Raw genomic sequence first — 17,786 nt, forward strand, 5'->3', positions numbered from 1 at the left:
TTTGTGTTCCTGGCTTTTGGAAGAAAAGCTCATCTCAGAGACTCATTCTCCCAGAAAAGATTTTTCCAGAGCTGTTCTTGCAGGTTATTCGCCTGGCAAAATCTGTGCCAGGCAGAGAACCAGCTTTTCCCGAATATGTGGGGGAGGTGTGACTCTCAGCCCACATCTTCTCAGTTTTCCTTTCGCTCCTGTAGATTTCTATCTGGAGCCCTTGCTCTGCCAGGCTCATAGAATTTGATCTCAGGCAATCTTGGGCCCCTCTTTTCTCCAGGTATGGGGTCTGGGGGGGGGGGAATCTCTTGGGAGGTGTCCCCTGTTCCTGCCCCTGCCCTCTCACACCTCTGCCTCTGTTTCACACTTGCACCCTTGGGATACCAGCATTCCTCAGGTGTTCCCATGCTGCAGAAACCTCCATGAGGCTGTCCTAGGTCCTGACACCCTGTTGGCCACAAAAGTTTGGGGTGGAGGGTGACCTCATGTGAAGGCCCTGCTAGATAAGCTGGTGCATGTGTGCATGAGCACACACTCCAAGTGGAGTTGATTCTGAGCCACCCATCCCCACTGGCTTTGCAGGCCCTTGCCGTTTGCTTGTTGGGGGGGTCTCTGACCCCGAGCACTGCTCAGACCATTGCCCAGAGGGGCCTCCTTATACCAGTCAGTTCCCATGTTTCACTTCCAGGGCATTTGACCTGGACCTTTTGGTTTTTGTTTTTGGCTTTCTGTCTTTTTAGGGCCACACCCACGGCATATGGACATTCCCAGGCTAGGGGTCCAGTTGGAGCTGCAGCTGCTGGCATATGCCACAGCCACAGCGATGCGGGATCCGAGCCACATCTGCGACCTGCACCACAGCTCACGGCAACGCCAGATCCTTAACCCACTGAGCGAGGCCAGGGATTGAACTCGCAACCTCATGGTTCCTAGTCAGATTCGTTAACCACTGAGTCACCACGGGAACTCCCACAAGAGTTCTTTTTTAAAAAATTTTTATTGTTCTCTTTTTATGGCTGCATCTATGGCATATGGAAGTTCCCGGGCTAGGGGTCAAATTGGAGCGGCATCTGCAGACCCCAGCCACAGCCACACTGGATCTGAGCTGCATCTGCGAACTACAGCGAATCCTTAACCCACTGAGCAAGACCAGGGTGGAACCTGCATCCTCACACTGCATCAGGTTCTTAATCCACTGAGCCACATGGGAACGCCATAATCATATGATTTTTTTTTAGGGCTGCACCCACGGCATATGGAGGTTTCCAGGCTAAGGGTAAAATTGGAGCTGTAGCTGCTGGCCTACACCACAACCACAGAAACGCAGGATCCAAGCTGAGTCTGCAATCTACACCACAGCTCATGGCAACACCGGATCCTTAAACCACTGAGCAAGGTCCGGGATCGAACCTGTATTCTCATGGCTGCCAGTTGGGTTTGTTACCGCTGAGACGTGATTGGCACTCCAAATGAGTTCTTTTTTGTATTTTGTATTTTTTTTTTTTTTTTGTCACCCCACATCATATGGAGTTCCCAGGCCAGGGATCAGATCTGAGCCTCCATAGTCACCTAAGTTGCAGCTGTGGTAATGTCAGATCCTTAACCCACTGTGCCAGGCTGGGGATCGAACCTACATCCCATGCGCTCAAGATGCCGCAGCATGAACTCCATCACATGAGTTCTTAAAAGCAGAGGATCTTTCCAGGCTGGGGTCAGAGAGAGATGATGACAGAAGGAGAGTCAGAGAGATGCAGCGTGCTGGCTTTGAAGAGACATGAAGGGGCCACAAGGCAAGGAAGGCAGCTTCTACAAATTGGAAAAGGCAAGGAAACAGCTTCCCCCCCAGAGCCATCAGAAAGGAATGCATCCTTGCCAACACCATGATGTCAGGCCATTGAGCCCCAAGTCGGACTGCGGACCCATGACACGGTAAGATAATACATTTGAGTTATTACGCCCCTGCCTTTGTGGTAGATAGTTATGGCAGCAACAGAAAACCAATACATTTCTCATGTGAGTTTATGCATCTAGGAATTAAGAAGCTCTGCCATGTAAATTCAGTCAACTACATGGTTTAACCTGGTGGATGGTCATTAATCAAAAACCTCTTGATTCTGGTCCCTGCTGCTCCCTGCTTGATTCCCCAATTCTAATACTAGACAAGGGAACAAATGAAGAAGGAAGTTTGGCCCAGCTCATGGTTTTTCATTCCAAAACAATCCATAGGATGCTTCCAGTTACATTACAGATTGGCTCTCCAAGAATCAGCGTTGGGCAGAGGGCCATCTCAGGGTTTTAAAACATGTTTGCAGCGCACTGCCCTTATGGCCAGGGCTGGGGACTGGGGAGGGAGCACGATTGACGTCCGAGACAAGGAGCAGTGGGCCTGTAGGAGAATCGGGGACCGTGGAAGGCAGAAAGCTGGATGCTGTGGGGTTGAGACTGAAGGTGGCTGTGGATTTGCTGGGACAGGGTGGCCAAGGACTGGGACATCCCAGGCACTTAGGCTTAAGAGAATGACCCTTTGGGGGAAGAGGCAGTGGGTGGGGGGGGTGTGGGTACAGCAACCAGGTCTCTGAGGGTTGGTACACTGTGCTGAGGGGCAGGCCTTTCCCTGTGGGGGCCAGAGAGCATCACAGGGGAGAGCATCACAGGGGATGGTGGAGAGTTTGAAGCTTCACAAGAGTTGACAATACTTGTTCCTCCCCTTGGCCCTGGACTCCCTGTGGCCAGAGGCTTAATTCAAGGCTTGGCTGGAAGAAGGGGAAAAGGGGGAAATGAAGGAGAGAAGTTTCCAGAGAAGGAGAAGCTTCAATGCACTGAGGATAGTTGGGGGAGGAGTTTTAATTGGGAGAACTTGTCCTGAAAAAAGGATCTTTTTTGGAAGGCTTCGCATCTTTGGCAGCCCTTAGAAGCAAATTCTGAGACTCATCCAAGCCTAAATAAGCTGACTGGTGTCTCAAAATGCTAACATCACAATAATTAAAATAAATATACCAAATCGCAAAATAAGCGTAAGAAAGTCCAACAAAGCTCTGATTTTGCCATTTTCAAAAATACAGAGTTCTTTCTAGAGAAAATTGTAGTGCTGAGCTTGGCCTGTCTGTTGGTGGAGGTGGCAGCCTGGGGGCTCAGCTGCTTGACCTGCCTTTGGGATGTGCGACCATGCAGGGAACGTCCCCCTGTGCAGCACCCCTGGGAACCTGCAGAGAGGAAAGGGAGCAGTGGGGACAGAAACCAGTCTCTGGGGACAGAAGCCAGTCCCTGGGCCCAGGGGCAGAGTGAGGACCTTCGTGCAGGGGAGCTGGATCGGGTCAGCATCACTGGAGGTCAGGGAAGGCAGGACCGCCTGGCAGTGGCCACGCTGAAGGTTTTCCAGCCACGCGTGGAGGGCCAGGCTGCAGCTGCCGAAGAAGCACCCAGACCCCTCCCAGCTACACCCGCTGAGGCCCCTCAGAGTCAGCGAAGAAGAGGGAAGAGGAAGTAGGAAGGGTTTGGTCTATGACAACTTCTCTTTGGAAACATAGGAGGATGGATTCATCCTGTTCTGGGGAAACCTAGGACTGGCGAGGCAAGACTGAGGATGATCTGGCCAGTGGGGCTGCTTTGGACAGTTTGAGGAACGGGTAGCCTGCCTTGGATTGGTCTCGTCTCCTTTCCTACTTTTAACACAAAGCAAGGAGGAGAACCAATTTCCAGCCTGAGACTTCAGTTGCTATTCCTCTACCCTGAGTATTTGCTTAAATGAACGTGGAGCTGAAAACTTCAAAAACTGTCCCAAGGCAGGGACAGCTGTGTTGCCATAGGTTTCATTTCCACATGAGTGACATTAGAAAGAGTTCTTTATTATGAGTTTGTATAGTGCTTGATACATAAAATACATTTTCATTTAAAATATTTAAAGGCCTGCTTATAAGCAGTTTATTCTATTATTAAAATAACATTCACATTTAAACCTTTAAATCTGAGGACACCACTGCACACGCTCGGGAGGCACGGTCAGTAGTGCTGTTTTCCGCAGCAGTGTAAACGTTTTTCAGAATAAGGGAATGAGTCTCGATTATCCATGGTGAGCAGTGACTACCATTTTCTCAGGCCAGCCGTGCCCGCTAAGGGTCCTCAGCTGTGTGAAGGCACAGCCTCTCTCCCTCCATCCCTGACGCTAAGAGCCACAGCGCTAAATAAAGCTGCAGCGTCTCACACTGAGCCCTGCCACACTTTCGGGGTGCCGTGTGGCCAGTCTGCCAGCATTCCGTTGGCACACTTTTCTGGAACAGGCCTGGGGCCCCGGAGGAGGAGGAGGGCTAATGGTCCCAGTCGCCGGGGCCCTGCTCATCCTCCTCCTCCTCGTCCTCCTCCTCCTCCGAGTCGGCGGACACGCGCTTGATTCTCTGGAGCGCCGCCTTGATGCTCCTCTCCAGGTCGCTGGTGGGTTTCCTGCTGGGGCTCAGGCCAAGGTCATGGTGAACCTTCTTCAGCTTGACCCCCTGCCTTATGGCGGCCAGAATGTGCTCATTGACTGAGGTGTGGGGAGGGGGCAGAGTGGGCGCCTGCACCTTCCGGAGGGGGGCTCTGCCGTGCCGTAAGGAGGCCAGCACTTGGTCCATCGAGCCTGAAAAGGAGCCAACAGAGCAAGGAGTCAAGATCATTCTCTCTCCCGGGGATGTCGAGACATTTTTGCATCCCCCAAAGGTGTGAGGTCACCCGTCGGGTAACGCCCTGATTTAAACATATCATCCTCATTCCACTGAACAGGTGCCGTGATTACCAGCTGGAAAGGTGGGCCCGCAGCTCCCTGTTTGAATCCAGGGTCGTTTAATCGCCTATAGTTTACCTCCACCACTTAATTTCCTTTTTGTTTCCTCAAATCCATGGCAACTCACAGGCACACTCAAAAGTCAGTACACCTTGGAGTTCCTGTCGTGGCTCAGCGGTAATGAACCCAAGTAGGATCCATGAGGATGAGGGTTCGATCCCTGGCCTCACTCAGTGGGTTAAGGATCTGGCATTGCTGTGAGCTGTAGTGTAGGTTGCAGATGTGGCTCAGATCTCGTGTTACTGTGGCTGTGGTGTAGGTTGGCAGCTGTAGCTCTGATTCGACCCCTAGCCTGGGAACCTCTATAAGCCTCAGGTGCGGCCCTAAAAGACAAATAGGCCAGTACGCTTTCTGTTGGCATGGCTGTTTTTCAAGATACAGGTGTTGGCATCTTTTCGTGTGACCTTGAAGATAGTTCTCAATACCTGGGTGTTAGTGATCCAAGCCATGGTGCCCTGACACGTCTGAAACTGTCATCCTCCATTTCTCTTCCCACTTAAAGTTTCTGTTTTAATGTACCCACTGTATTTCTCTAACTCCAGTCTTGGATGATTAATCAGTGCTAACTCGTTCTGTGACAGCCAAGGGAGCAGGTTTCCACACATGAAAAGGCTTAAAGTCAAACTTTAATCAGCAGCTCAGTGAGCCTGATTGGGGGGGGGTCTGCACGTCTTTCATATACAGTGTGTTTAATTCCACCTACATTACCCTGAGGTAACTTACGTGTTCTATTTTTGAGGGTGTGAAATGCTGCCAAAACACAAAGGAGATCAGAGTTTTAAGGCTTGGTGGGGAGAAGCTATTTTTCACTTTGGCACGTACCCGTGAACGGGTAGAATCCATGACCACCTGCTGGAGACAGGGGTGACTGGCCACTAACCGAGAGAACTCCCGGGTGAGGCTTCAAGGTGAATAGTCATTTCTGAGTTGGACTGAAAGGCTTTTTTTTTTTTGGCTTTTCAGGGGCTGCTCCCAGAGCACATGGAGGTTCCCGCGCTAGGGGTCGAATGGGAGCTACAGCCGCCCATACGCCACAGCCCCGAGCCACGTCTACAACCTACACCACAGCTCACGGCAACACCGGATCCTTAACCCACTGAGCGAGGCCGGGGATCAAACCCGGCAACCTCATGGTTCCTAGTTGCATTCGTTTCCACTGAGTCACGACGGGAACGCCACAAAACACTTTGGATGTTAGGCTGTAACCTGTGTTTACGATACCAAGTTTCACCGTCAGGGGCATGTTGTGGTGCTAATTCACAATTCACACTGTCTTCCTCTTTCCAGTGAAGTGAGGCAGTGTGTGTGTGAGCTGACCAGGTGCCCCACAGAGACCTGCCACACCCCATCTCTCAGCTAGGCCCAGGCCCGTGAGCCCTCACTTTATCATTTACACGATGTTTTGCTATAAACCCTGTGGTCCCCACCTAATAGTGTGGACATTTTCATTTGTTCTAGGTACAGTGAAACCTTGAACTCAGAATAACCAGAATATGCATTAAACAGAACCACAGTTTGGAACCGTTACATAAGTCACATCACCTAGCACAGTCTCCTTGCGTGTTCCAGGTGGAGTTACTCAGGCCTAGTCTTTAGAATAAGTGTAGGAATTCCCGCCGTGGCTCAGTGGTTAACAAACCTGACTAGTATCCATGAGGACATGGGTTCCATCCCTGGTCTTGATCAGTGGGTTAAGGATCCCACGTTGCTGTGGGTGTACGGTAGACCAGCAGCTACAGCTCTGATTTTACCCCTAAGCCTGGGAGCTTCCATATGCTGCAGGTGCAGCCATAAAGGGGGGGGGGGAAAGAGCAAAAGTTTCATTGTGTAAAGGACTCAAAGATGCAACAGTAAGCTTACTTCAAAGCAACACTGAAACATGTTCCAATGGCAGAAATCAAAGAGTCTTAAGAACCTGAACTAGGTCCATTCTTTAACTGCCTCAGAGATCCCAAGTCATGGAACCTTTCAATGTATAGAGATGTTTCTTCAAGATGCATTAGCATTTATCAAAGTCAGATTTAGTTGCTACAACTAAAGAGCAATACTTAAGGGAACAAATACTGGAACATTTTAAGATTGTGGAGAATTCTGGAGATTTTGATTTGAAGACGGCTTCTGAAGCTAGAATGCCTGAACCGCTCAACCACCCGTGGTGAGCAGCAACAGTCCCGTGGATTACCTGGGCAGTTCAAACTGTCTGAGGAACCAGGCAGGCTCTGAGTGGGCGATTCACACACAAGAGGAAGTGGCTGCTCATCACTCACTGAAGTCCTGAAGTGGAAATCCCGATGATTTGCAGGTTGAGAAGAAAAGGGCCGAGCAGGGAGGGGTGGAGGCGGTGGTGGTGGTGGTGGTGGCGGCGGTGGCGGAGGCAGAGGCGATGGAGGCAGTGACAGCTCCTCACTGGGTTTGAAGTGTGTCTGGTCACCAACTGGGACAAAAATCTGGACAGGGATGTTTCCAGCACAGTCTTGACCCTCTGGGGTTACGTTACTAACTGGGGGCGAGGGAGCCCGTGTGCTTTTCCTAGAGGACGGATGGATTACTGCCGCCATCTGAGAAGGCGGTGGGGACACCTGCTGGGGAAGTCCACCTGCCAGGTGTGGAGCCACAGGTTGTGAGCGAGAGGCCTTGACTGCAGTCCGACCCGGACATCTCTGAAAATGAGAAACTGTCGTGAGAAGCTTGCCACCAATGCAAACCATCGAAACGGTGACGCCTTCTATAAACTCACAGTGCAGTTTCTGTGAATGGGTGGCTCTAATTCACAAAGTGGCCCCTTCTCACTTTTCACAACCACCCTTGCTCCTAAATCTGTATATAAAGGAATAAGCATTCATATCCCTTCAGGTAACATTTTCTCTGTAATAAAGTAAATATATGAAAGGATACATACAGATGAAAATATTCATTTTTTATCTTTCTGTCTTTTTAGGGCTGCACCTGCGGCATGTGGAGGTTCCCAGGCTAGGGATCCGACTGGAGTTGTAGACGCTGGCCTACACCACAGCCACAGCAATGTGGGATCCAAGCCGCCTCTGTGACCTACACCACAACTCATGGCAATGCTGGATCCTTAACCCACAGAGCGAGGCCAGGGGTCGAGCTCGAGTCCTCATGGATGCGAGTCGGGTTCGTTAGCCGCTGAGCCATAACGGGAATTTTGAAAACATTCATATTTTTAGTATGAAAAAATCAAACCAAAGTTAGATGATAGGAAGTTAGTTAAAAAAAAAAAAGATTATAGTGCATTTACTTAAAGTTATTACGCAGTCATCACAATCATTATATATACAAAATATCTATGAAACATCCTTAAAATATTCAGATGACCTAGTGTCAAATGTAAAACCATGTATTCAGATCTGTGAAAGATGCCAGCAGTGTGGATTTCAAAGTGACAGTTAAAACCAGAATTATGGGTGTTTCTCTAATTTTTAGGTTTAGAGTAATGGCTCAGTGGTTAACGAACCCGACTAGTATCCTGGAGCATGAGGGTTCCATCCCTGGCCTCTCTCAGTGGGTTAAGGATCCAGCGTTGCTGTGAGCTGTGGTGTAGGTCGAAGATGCAGCTCGGATCCCACATTGCTGTGGCTGTGGTGTAGGCCGGCGGCTACAGCTCCGAATGGACCCCTAGCCTAGGAGCCTCCATATGCTGCAGGTGTGGCCCTAAAAAAAAAAAAAAAAAAAAAGACAACATGTGAGTTGCAAAAGTTCTGCTCTCTCAGGTATTATCTGCTAAAGAAAAACCTAACTTACAAAGATCTAATCTCCATACCTCCATGGACCAAAAAAACTGCAAACTTAAACCAATTTGAGGTCAACTTGCTCCTGTCTGTTGAGCACTGAGGCAGCCGAGTCTGTCATCTACACACTGTCTCTGTTTGAAGGTCCCTCACTGCTCTGAGCAGCTCAGTGCTCTGGAGCCGGTCTTGCATCCCCTGAATCCCTTCCCCCCAACACTGACTCCACTGCACTAATTAACCTGGTGACAGTTGACCAGCACGTCACCATCTACTTCCCCCCTCTGGTGTCCATGCAGCTCCCCTTCAGTTCACTCTTCCCACTTCCATCACACCCGTGGCCAACACCTGGGACAACTAGAATCTCAGAGGTGGGGCATGAGTATTTTTTAGATGCTCCAGCGGGACTTCTGCTGGACTGCCCGGGTTGGAGCATCTCTGCTCTGGCTCTGACATTAGACCAGGCTCTGTATATCCCCAGCTGAGCTGTGCAGCCCTCTGAGAGTTGGTTACTCATCTTTCAAGTAGTGGTGATGACATCTCACAAGGTTGCTTAAGAATTAAGTGAGAACCAGAGTTCCCATCATGGCACAGTGGAAATGAATCCAACTAGGAACCGTGAGGTTTCGGGTTCCATCCCTGGCCTCGCTTAGTGAGTTAAGGATCCAGTGTTGCCGTGAGCTGGGGTGTAGGTCTCAGACATGGCTCAGATCCTGGGTTGCTGTGGCTCTGGCGCAGGCCGGCAGCTGTAGTTCCGATGAGACCCCTAGCCTGGGAACCTCCATATGCTGTGAGTGGGACCATTAAAAGGCAAAAAAAAAAAAAAAAAAAAAAAATCAAGTGAGAATGAATGTAAGTGTCTAGCCCAGTGCCCAGTGTACAGCAGTGGTCAGAGTAGAAAGCCTATCAGAAGACAAGATGACTCGACAGGTCATGATGTATTCACTCCAGCGGCCCTGATTTTGCTTGCTGGAATCGCACAGCACACCTCCAATGCCTCATCCCAGAATTATCTCTGGGCGGGTGCGGTTGAGTCAGTGTGAAGGTGTGTGTTGAGGGTGTGTGAAGAGAACAGCTCTATGTTTCATATTCAACAAGTTTAATGTTACTTTTTTTTTTTTTTTTTTTTGCTTTTTAAGGCCACACGCACGGCATATGGAGGTTCCAGGACTGGAGGTTGAATCGGAGCTGTAGCCAACAGCCTACACCACAGCTCATGGCAACACCAGATCCTTAACTCACTGAGCAAGGCCAGGAATCAAACCCATGTCCTCATGCATACTAGTCGGGTTCATTACCACTGAGCCACATCGGGAATTCTGTAATTTTTGTTTTTTACTTACAAATAATGGCATTTGGGGAACATTTTATGTTCCAAATTATCTGTTCCTAATCCTTTATACATTTCTCTTGGCATGGGTGATCTTCATTTATTTCTCCAGAAAATGGAGGTGAAGTGATTACCTCTGGAACTCACCTCCTTAAAGGCTCTCAATCGTTGGAGTGTCTTCTGGCGTTCTTGATTTATCCACTCTTTTTTCTTTTGCTCCTCTTCTTTTTTGTTGTCTCTTTTCTATGTTTAAGCAAAGATACACTTGTAAATTTCTCAAGCGTCTTGAGAAAGAGAGGGACCATAACCTGACCTGCTCCCCACCGGTCTGCAGGGCTGGACTCTAGCATTCCCCCCGGGACGGAGGCTGACGGGCCAGGGGAGCACAAACTTAAGCCAGTGGGTCACGTTCTGCAAATAGAAAACATTTTTCTTCAACCACTCACCCTCTGGACACTGTGATGCTGATGAAAATATTTTATACTTTCTTCAGCCTGTTGCAGTCTCAGTCGATGATTTTCTTTGCATTGATCCTGGTGGAATAATACAGTTTCATAGATCTGATTTTTACATGGTTATAAACTGAACACTACAAAGGTTTTTAATGTTAGCATGGGCTACAGCATAAAAGGTTAAAAGAACAAAAAGCACTGCACCTGGGCTCTAGTATAAGGCATTTATTAATAGGCATTAGTGTGGCTCAGTGGGTCCACCTCCTCTGTCATGTTATATGGGCTGATGGGGTGCTTACAAGGGTCCCCTGTCCCCAGTCAGGAGAGCTGCAGCTGGCATGTAGTGCTTGCAGAGAGGTGAAAACGCAAACCCTCCAACTAAGTGGAAATGAGACGATACACAGGCAGCTCCACATTCTTAAGTGGGATGTAGCCTAAGAATATGTTTCAATGCAGTTTCCTTGTTTGTTTATATGGCCACACTGGTGGCACTGAAAGTTCCCAGGCCAGTGACCTATGCCACAGCTACAGCAACACCAAATCCTTTTAACCCATTGCGCCTGGCCGGGGATTGAACCTGTGCCTCAGTAGCAACTCTAGCCACTCCAGAGACCTTGCAGGATCTCTAACCAGCTGTGCCACAGCAGGAGTTCCTCAGTACAGTTGTTTCATTTTTATTTTTATTGCTTTTTAGGGCCGCACCCATGGCATATGGAGGCTCCCAGCCTAGGGGTGAATCAGAGCTACAGCTGCCAGCCTACACCACAGCCACAGCAACGCAGGATCCTTAGCCTCATCTGTGACCTATACCACAGCTCACGGCAACATTGGATTCTTAACCCACTGAGCAAGGCCAGGGATCGAACCCACGTCCTTATGGATACTAATCGGATTCTTTTTCACTGTACCAGAAGGGGAACTTCTCAAAGCAGTTGTGTTAAACACATTTCCCATGTTCTAAATATTACCATAAACAAATCGACATACAATACCTGAAAAATTATGTTAAAAACTCTATCACAGTTATGCTTACCCATTTTAGTATGTTACCTTCTTATGTAATCATGGAGTTTCCAAAAATTAAGGAGAAAAACCACTCACCAAATACAAGGATTGAGATAAGCTGAGTATTATCTCTAACATTTTATAATCGACAATTTACAATACAATTTTAGCATGTATTCAGATTAGAAGTTTCTACCTATTGTGGTTTTGAAAATACCTATGTAACAGGCATTCAGTAAACAGTTGTTGAAAGAATTAATGAAAATCTAAAGATTATGGTAAATGCTTAAACTCAGAAGGAAAAAGAATCTTCTGAAGAAGAACAATTTAAATACACTTCCGGAGTTCCCGTCGTGGCGCAGTGGTTAACGAATCCGACTAGGAACCATGAGGTTGCGGGTTCGGTCCCTGCCCTTGCTCAATGGGTTAAGGATCCGGCGTTGCCGTGAGCTGCGGTGTAGGTCGCAGACACGGCTCGGATCCCGCGTTGCTGTGGCTCTGGCGTAGGCCGGTGGCTACAGCTCTGATTGGACCCCTAGCCTGGGAACCTCCATATGCCGCCGGAGCGGCCCAAGAAATAGCAGCAACAACAACAACAACAACAACAACAACAACAAAAAGAGACAAAAGACAAAATAAATAAATAAATAAATAAATAAATACACTTCCATCGTAGCCCCTGGTATCTACAGAAACACACACACAATTAATGACTTCTTTTCAAGACCTCTATCTTTCATCAAAGAAAAGCCCAGAGGGGTAAGCAAGGAGGGCTGCCCTGGGCTCCTACCCTTCTGCTCCTGAGACAGGCTCTTCTGGCACAGATCCTGCCCCGTTTAGATTCCAGCTGCTGGCACTGCCGGCGGAGTTCCTTCACCTCCAAGTTCTCCTCCCGCAGTCCCAGGACGTGATCAATGACTTTAAGTTCCTCCGGACTTTCACACGAATCATAGTAGACAACTTCATCCTGTTTATCTAGAAACAGTGATTTTTATTTTTCCTTTTTCTCTTTTTAGGGCCACACCTGCAGCATATGGAAGTTCCCAGGCTGGGGGGTCTGATCAGAGCTACAGCTGCCGATCTTCACCACAGCCACAGCCACAGCCATGCACCAGATTCTCGACCCACTGAGCGAGGCCGGGGATCGAACCCATGTCCTCATGGATACTAGCTAGTCAGGTTTGTTTCCACTGCACCACAATGGATACTCCCTAGGAACAATGATTTTTAAAATGTTTACTGAAGTAGAGTTGATTCACCATGTTGTGTTAATTTCTGCTGTCCAGCAAAGTGATTCAGTTATATATATATATATATGTATGTATGTATGTATATTCTCTTTCACATTCTTTTCCATTATAATTTGCCACAGGATATGGACTATAGTTCCCTGTGCTATACAGCAGGACCTTGTTGTTTATCCATCATATAGTTTGCACCTGCTAATCCCAAACTCCCAATTCTCCCCGCCCCCCCGCCCCACCTCCTCCCCCTTGGCAACAAGTCTGTCCTCTACATCTGTTGAGTCTGTTTCTTTTTGTAGATGTATTCATTTGTGTCATATTTTAGATTTCACATACAAGTGATATCATATGATATCTGCCTTTCTGCTAGAAACAATGATTTTTTAAAAAATGGTGTGTTCAAAAGTAATGCATAATTTTTTTAATGTAAGGAAAATTAAAGATCCTTATATTCCCATTACCCAGAGAGAACTGTGACTAACGTCTGTATGTATGTATGTATATGTACACAGACACACACACACCTTTATAGCTACTCATGTCAACAGAGTTCTCAGAAAAAATCTTCCATGTAATGGAATTTTAATGGCAACACAGTATTGTTGAATTTACGTGCCCTCTGTTAGTACGTTCCAGTGTTCCATTATTACTGATTTCACTGTGATGAACATCTCTGAATATAAACCTTTGTGTTCATTCTTTACTACTTCCTTACCAGATGAATATTTAAGGCTCTCGAGGACTATCAAATCACCCTCCTCCAGAAAGTCAGCTTCCCTTCTATCAGCAATGTATCATTAAGGTGCCTCAGCAATATTTAATCCTGATTACATATGGACTTTTTTTTAAAACAACATGCTAATTGTAACACCTCGAGCCCTAACAATTCAAGCAGTACACAAAATAAAAAGTGAAATTTTCTTCCTCTCTCACCAGTTCTTTGGAGTCTTATTCCCAGAGGAAAAACATGAACAGTTGTGGCATGCATCCTTCGAGATTAACTTTTTTCTAATACATTTTTTTCCCTAAATATGCAAAAGGCTTATAACCTGAAACTACTTAAAAAAATTTTTTTTGAATACCTAGGACTAAATTAAATGTTCAGGATCTACATGAAGAAAAGTTTTAAACTTGGAGGAAACTTAGGGGGGAAAAAAAACCACTTAAGTGAATGGAGAGACATACCATGTTCTTGGATGGCAATTCTCCCCAAATTAACCACTAACTTTAAGCACAATTCCAATAAAAATTTCGAGTTTCTGGTTTTTTGTACTGAACTTGTCAAAATGATTCTAGAGTTCATCTGGAAGAATAAAGGAGTGAGAAAGGTCAGAAAACTTATGGCAAAGTAGAATAATGAAGGAAATACTTGCTTCATCAGATATTAAAATGTACCTCAGATTTGACCCTTAGCCTGGGAACCTCCACATGCTGCAGGTGCGGCCCTAAAAAGCAAAAAAAAAAAAAAAAAGTACCTTTAAGGTACAGTGATAGGAATGGCATGATACCTGCACCAGAAGCCACTCACAAATCAATGAAAATAACAGTTCATAAATAGATCAAAATAAATATGATAATTCTGGGTATGAGACAGGTAACAAATCAAAGCAATGGGGGAAATATTTTTAAAATCAGTGGATTGGGACTGCTAACAATTTGGGGGGAAAAGATTCCTACCCACATGAAAATAAATTTCACCTGTATGAAAGAACTAAATGTTTTTAAGATCAAAATCATAAAAAAAATACTAAAACAAAACACAATACTGTTACAATCGTGGGATAAGGAAGTGTAACACCAAAGCACAAAGACTGATAGAAGTGATGTCATAAAAATTAAATATTTCTGGAGTTCCCGTCGAGGCTCAGTGGTTATCAAATCTGACTAGGAACCATGAGGTTGCGGGTTCGATCCCTGCCCTTGCTCAGTGGGTTAAGGATCTGGCATTGCCATGGACTGTGGTGTAGGTTGCAGACTTGGCTCAGATCCTGCATTGCTATGGCTGTGGTGTAGGCAGCAGCTACAGCTCCCATTGGACCCCTAGCCTGGGAACTTCCATATGCCGTGGGAGCGGCCAAGAAATCGCAAAAAGACAAAAAAAAAAAAAAAAAAAAAAAAAAATTCTACAAGACAAGAAAAAGCAAACAACAAGAGAAATTATTTGCAGCTCATGACAGATAACAATAATATCTCTAATATAGAAAGGGAATGTTCCAATGAAAAATGGGCAAAGACCATGAGCAGGCAGTGAATAAAAGAAGTGCAATGGCCCGTAAACACACAAAACTGCTTCAACATCACTTGTAATCAAATAAATGAAAATTAGAAGATGCCATTTTCCCCCCCTATCAAATAGTCAAGAATTTAAATGAATAAGTACAGGGAAACATATTTTCATAATCTGCTGATGGGAGTGTCATTTTATACAACCTATCTAGAGAGACATGTAGTATGAACTTTAGAAATCAGAAGATATTAAGAGTTGAGAAATATCGGAGTTCCTGTAGTGGCGCAGTGGTTGATGAATCTGACTAGGAACCATGAGGTTTCAGGTTCCATCCCTGGCCTCGCTCAGTGGGTTAACGATCTGGCGTTGCCATGAGCTGTGGTGTAGGTCGCAGACGTGGCTCGGATCCCGCATTGCTGTAGCTCTGGTGCAGGCTGGCGGCTACAGCTCTGATTAGACTCCTAGCCTGGGAACCTCCATATGCCGCGGGAGCGGCCCAAGAAATGGCAAAAAGACAAAAAAAAAAAAAAAAAAGTTCAGAAATGTCTATCACATTATGGCTGTAGTGTCAACAGGTATGTGTCAAAACGTAAAATCATGTCCTTGACCTGATTCCATCTTTAGAAATTTATTCCAAAGAAATAATCTATCCTGTACCCAAAGACATGTGTAAAGGAAGGTTCTTGACTATACTGCTATTCACAACAGTGAAAAACTAGAAATCCCAGGCTATCCATATAATGGAATACTATGCAGCCATTAAAATGTCTGTGGTTTTTATTACTCACTGAAATGAAAAGATGATTATTACGTATTAAATAAAAAAGAGGTTACTGTACAGGATATACAGTTTGGGATTTAAAAAAAATCAATAGATATTTATTTATAAACATCAGCATACCAAAAAAAGGCTACAAAGCTATAGAGCTTAAATATCTCTAGATAACAGAACTGGGGTAATACGAGTTTTCCTCTGCTTTGCTGTGTGTTTACCAATGAATATATTATTTGAATAATAAAAATATGGAAGGGAAACTTTGTTTAGAAAATTTCAATAGATGTTTTAGACCATATACAAGATAACTGATAATGTGGTCTGTAGGTCCTTGAATGTGTAAACATATTAATATATACACTTAAATATAAATTTTGGAGTTTCCTGATGGTCTCATTGTTAGGTATCTGGCATTGTCACTGCTGTGGTGTGGGTTGGACCCCTGGCCTGGGAACTTCCACATACTCTGGGTTTGGCCAATAAATAAATAAATAAATAAAAAGTTTACCTTTTATGAGTCTTTTAGTAGAGTCCAACTGGGTAACAAGCAGTATTTCTTCATATTTTAATATCTCAAATTTAACCTCATAGAGTTCTAATTGAACTTCATAATACTGTATTTCTAATGCATCTACCACATTTTTTTTTCTTTCTTGTTCTGGAAGATCTTCCATCTTGTTTTCAGGAAAAAATAAGAGCAAGTTAAAATAATTAGTACATTCAAGGCAAACTTTATGAGCATTCAAATTATTTTCTATTCCTCACGTAGTATCAAATATTACAAAAGCAAATAGAAAAGAAACACTTTTCCATTTCACGTTAATGGAATAAAAATGCCTTCAACATTTGTCACAAATATTTTATCTCATCCTTGAAACATGACAAGACTTAGGTTTTGAGAAAAATAAATGGCACTCACTGTACTTATGTTTTCTGTTTTAAAGTCATAATGTTATAGGAAAAAAAATTAAGTGCAGATCCTAGGATGAAGCGTCTCATTGATCATTCTAAAGCTGTGCTGAAAACATGGCTTGACTGATTTTAAAATACATTACCTGCTTCAGGACTGAGCTCAATGTTACCATCAAATGAATCCTACAATATTTCAGACATTTTGACCAAAAGGAAACTTCATGGCCAACCTTCCACAATCTCTAAATTCTCATCTACTGCTGTGCCTAGAAAGAAAGGTGCTACCTAAAATAAAAGTGTATTTTTTATGGAGTTCCCGTCGTGGCTCAGCGGAAACGAATCTGACTAGGATCCATGAGGACTCAGGTTTAATCCCTGGCCTTGCTCAGTGGGTTAAGGATCCGGTGTTGCCATGAGCTGTGGTGTAGGTTGCAGACGTGGCTCAGATCCTGCGTGGCTGTGGCTGTGGCTGTGGCTGGCAGCTGTAGCTCTGATTCGACCCCTAGGCTGGGAACCTCCATATGCCGTGGGTGCGGCCCTAAAAAGACAAAAGACAAAAAAAAAAAAAAAGACAAAAAAAAAAAATTAAAAATAAATACAAGTATTTTTAAAACAAAGTTTCATTTATCTTTGCCTCACCTTTCCCTGAATTTCAGCTCTTCTGTGATTTAAACACAACTCTTTAGCTCTCATGAGCTGCAGTGTCTCCCGAGCCAACATCAGCTTGAGTTTTTCTAACCTGGGAGTGGCTGTGGCCCAAGCAGCCTGGCCAAATCTCTTCTCATCTTGTGCCATTTGTTTCTGCATTCCTGTTGGATTGTAATTAATAAAATAAAACAATTACAACTCATTAAAGAGAAAAATATATCCTGGACTAATTCTTTATTGCCTCCCATATTACCTGTAAAACATCTTTTTAAAAAGAAAAATGGTTGTATTTTAGTGGCTTTTTACTGTCACAAAAATAATACATGACCACTGGTATAAAATTTTAGATACATTTTTTTTTTTTTTTTTTGCTTTTAGGGCCACACCATGGCATATGGAAGTTCCCAGGCTAGGGGCTGAATTGAAGCCACAGCTGCTGGCCTACACCACAGCCACAGCAACGCCAGATTCAAGTTGTGTCTGTGACCTACAACACAGCTCATGGCAACTCCAGATCCCTGACCCACTGAGCGAGGCCAGGGATTGAACCTGCATCCTCATGGATACTAGTCAGATTCGTTTCCACCGCAGCACATCAGGAACCCCTAGATACTTCATTTTAAAAATAAGAAAACAATAA

General features: G+C 45.2%; 1 protein-coding gene across 1 annotated transcript in view; it reads right to left on the reverse strand.

The window, feature by feature from the left end:
• The window catches only part of WHAMM (WAS protein homolog associated with actin, golgi membranes and microtubules), a 31,467-nt gene continuing 17,496 nt past the window's right edge, over positions 3,816-17,786 (reverse strand). The window contains exons 4-10 of the mRNA XM_001927315.5: positions 17,138-17,307; positions 16,095-16,260; positions 12,131-12,315; positions 10,330-10,416; positions 10,031-10,126; positions 6,990-7,467; positions 3,816-4,603 (exon numbers count right to left, since the gene is read on the reverse strand). Coding sequence (XP_001927350.1) covers positions 4,296-4,603; positions 6,990-7,467; positions 10,031-10,126; positions 10,330-10,416; positions 12,131-12,315; positions 16,095-16,260; positions 17,138-17,307 — 1,490 coding nt within the window. The 3' untranslated portion in view covers positions 3,816-4,295. The remainder of the gene's footprint in view (positions 4,604-6,989; positions 7,468-10,030; positions 10,127-10,329; positions 10,417-12,130; positions 12,316-16,094; positions 16,261-17,137; positions 17,308-17,786) is intronic.

Source organism: Sus scrofa, chromosome 7 (assembly GCF_000003025.6).
Source record: "Sus scrofa isolate TJ Tabasco breed Duroc chromosome 7, Sscrofa11.1, whole genome shotgun sequence".
Lineage (NCBI taxonomy): Eukaryota > Metazoa > Chordata > Mammalia > Artiodactyla > Suidae > Sus > Sus scrofa.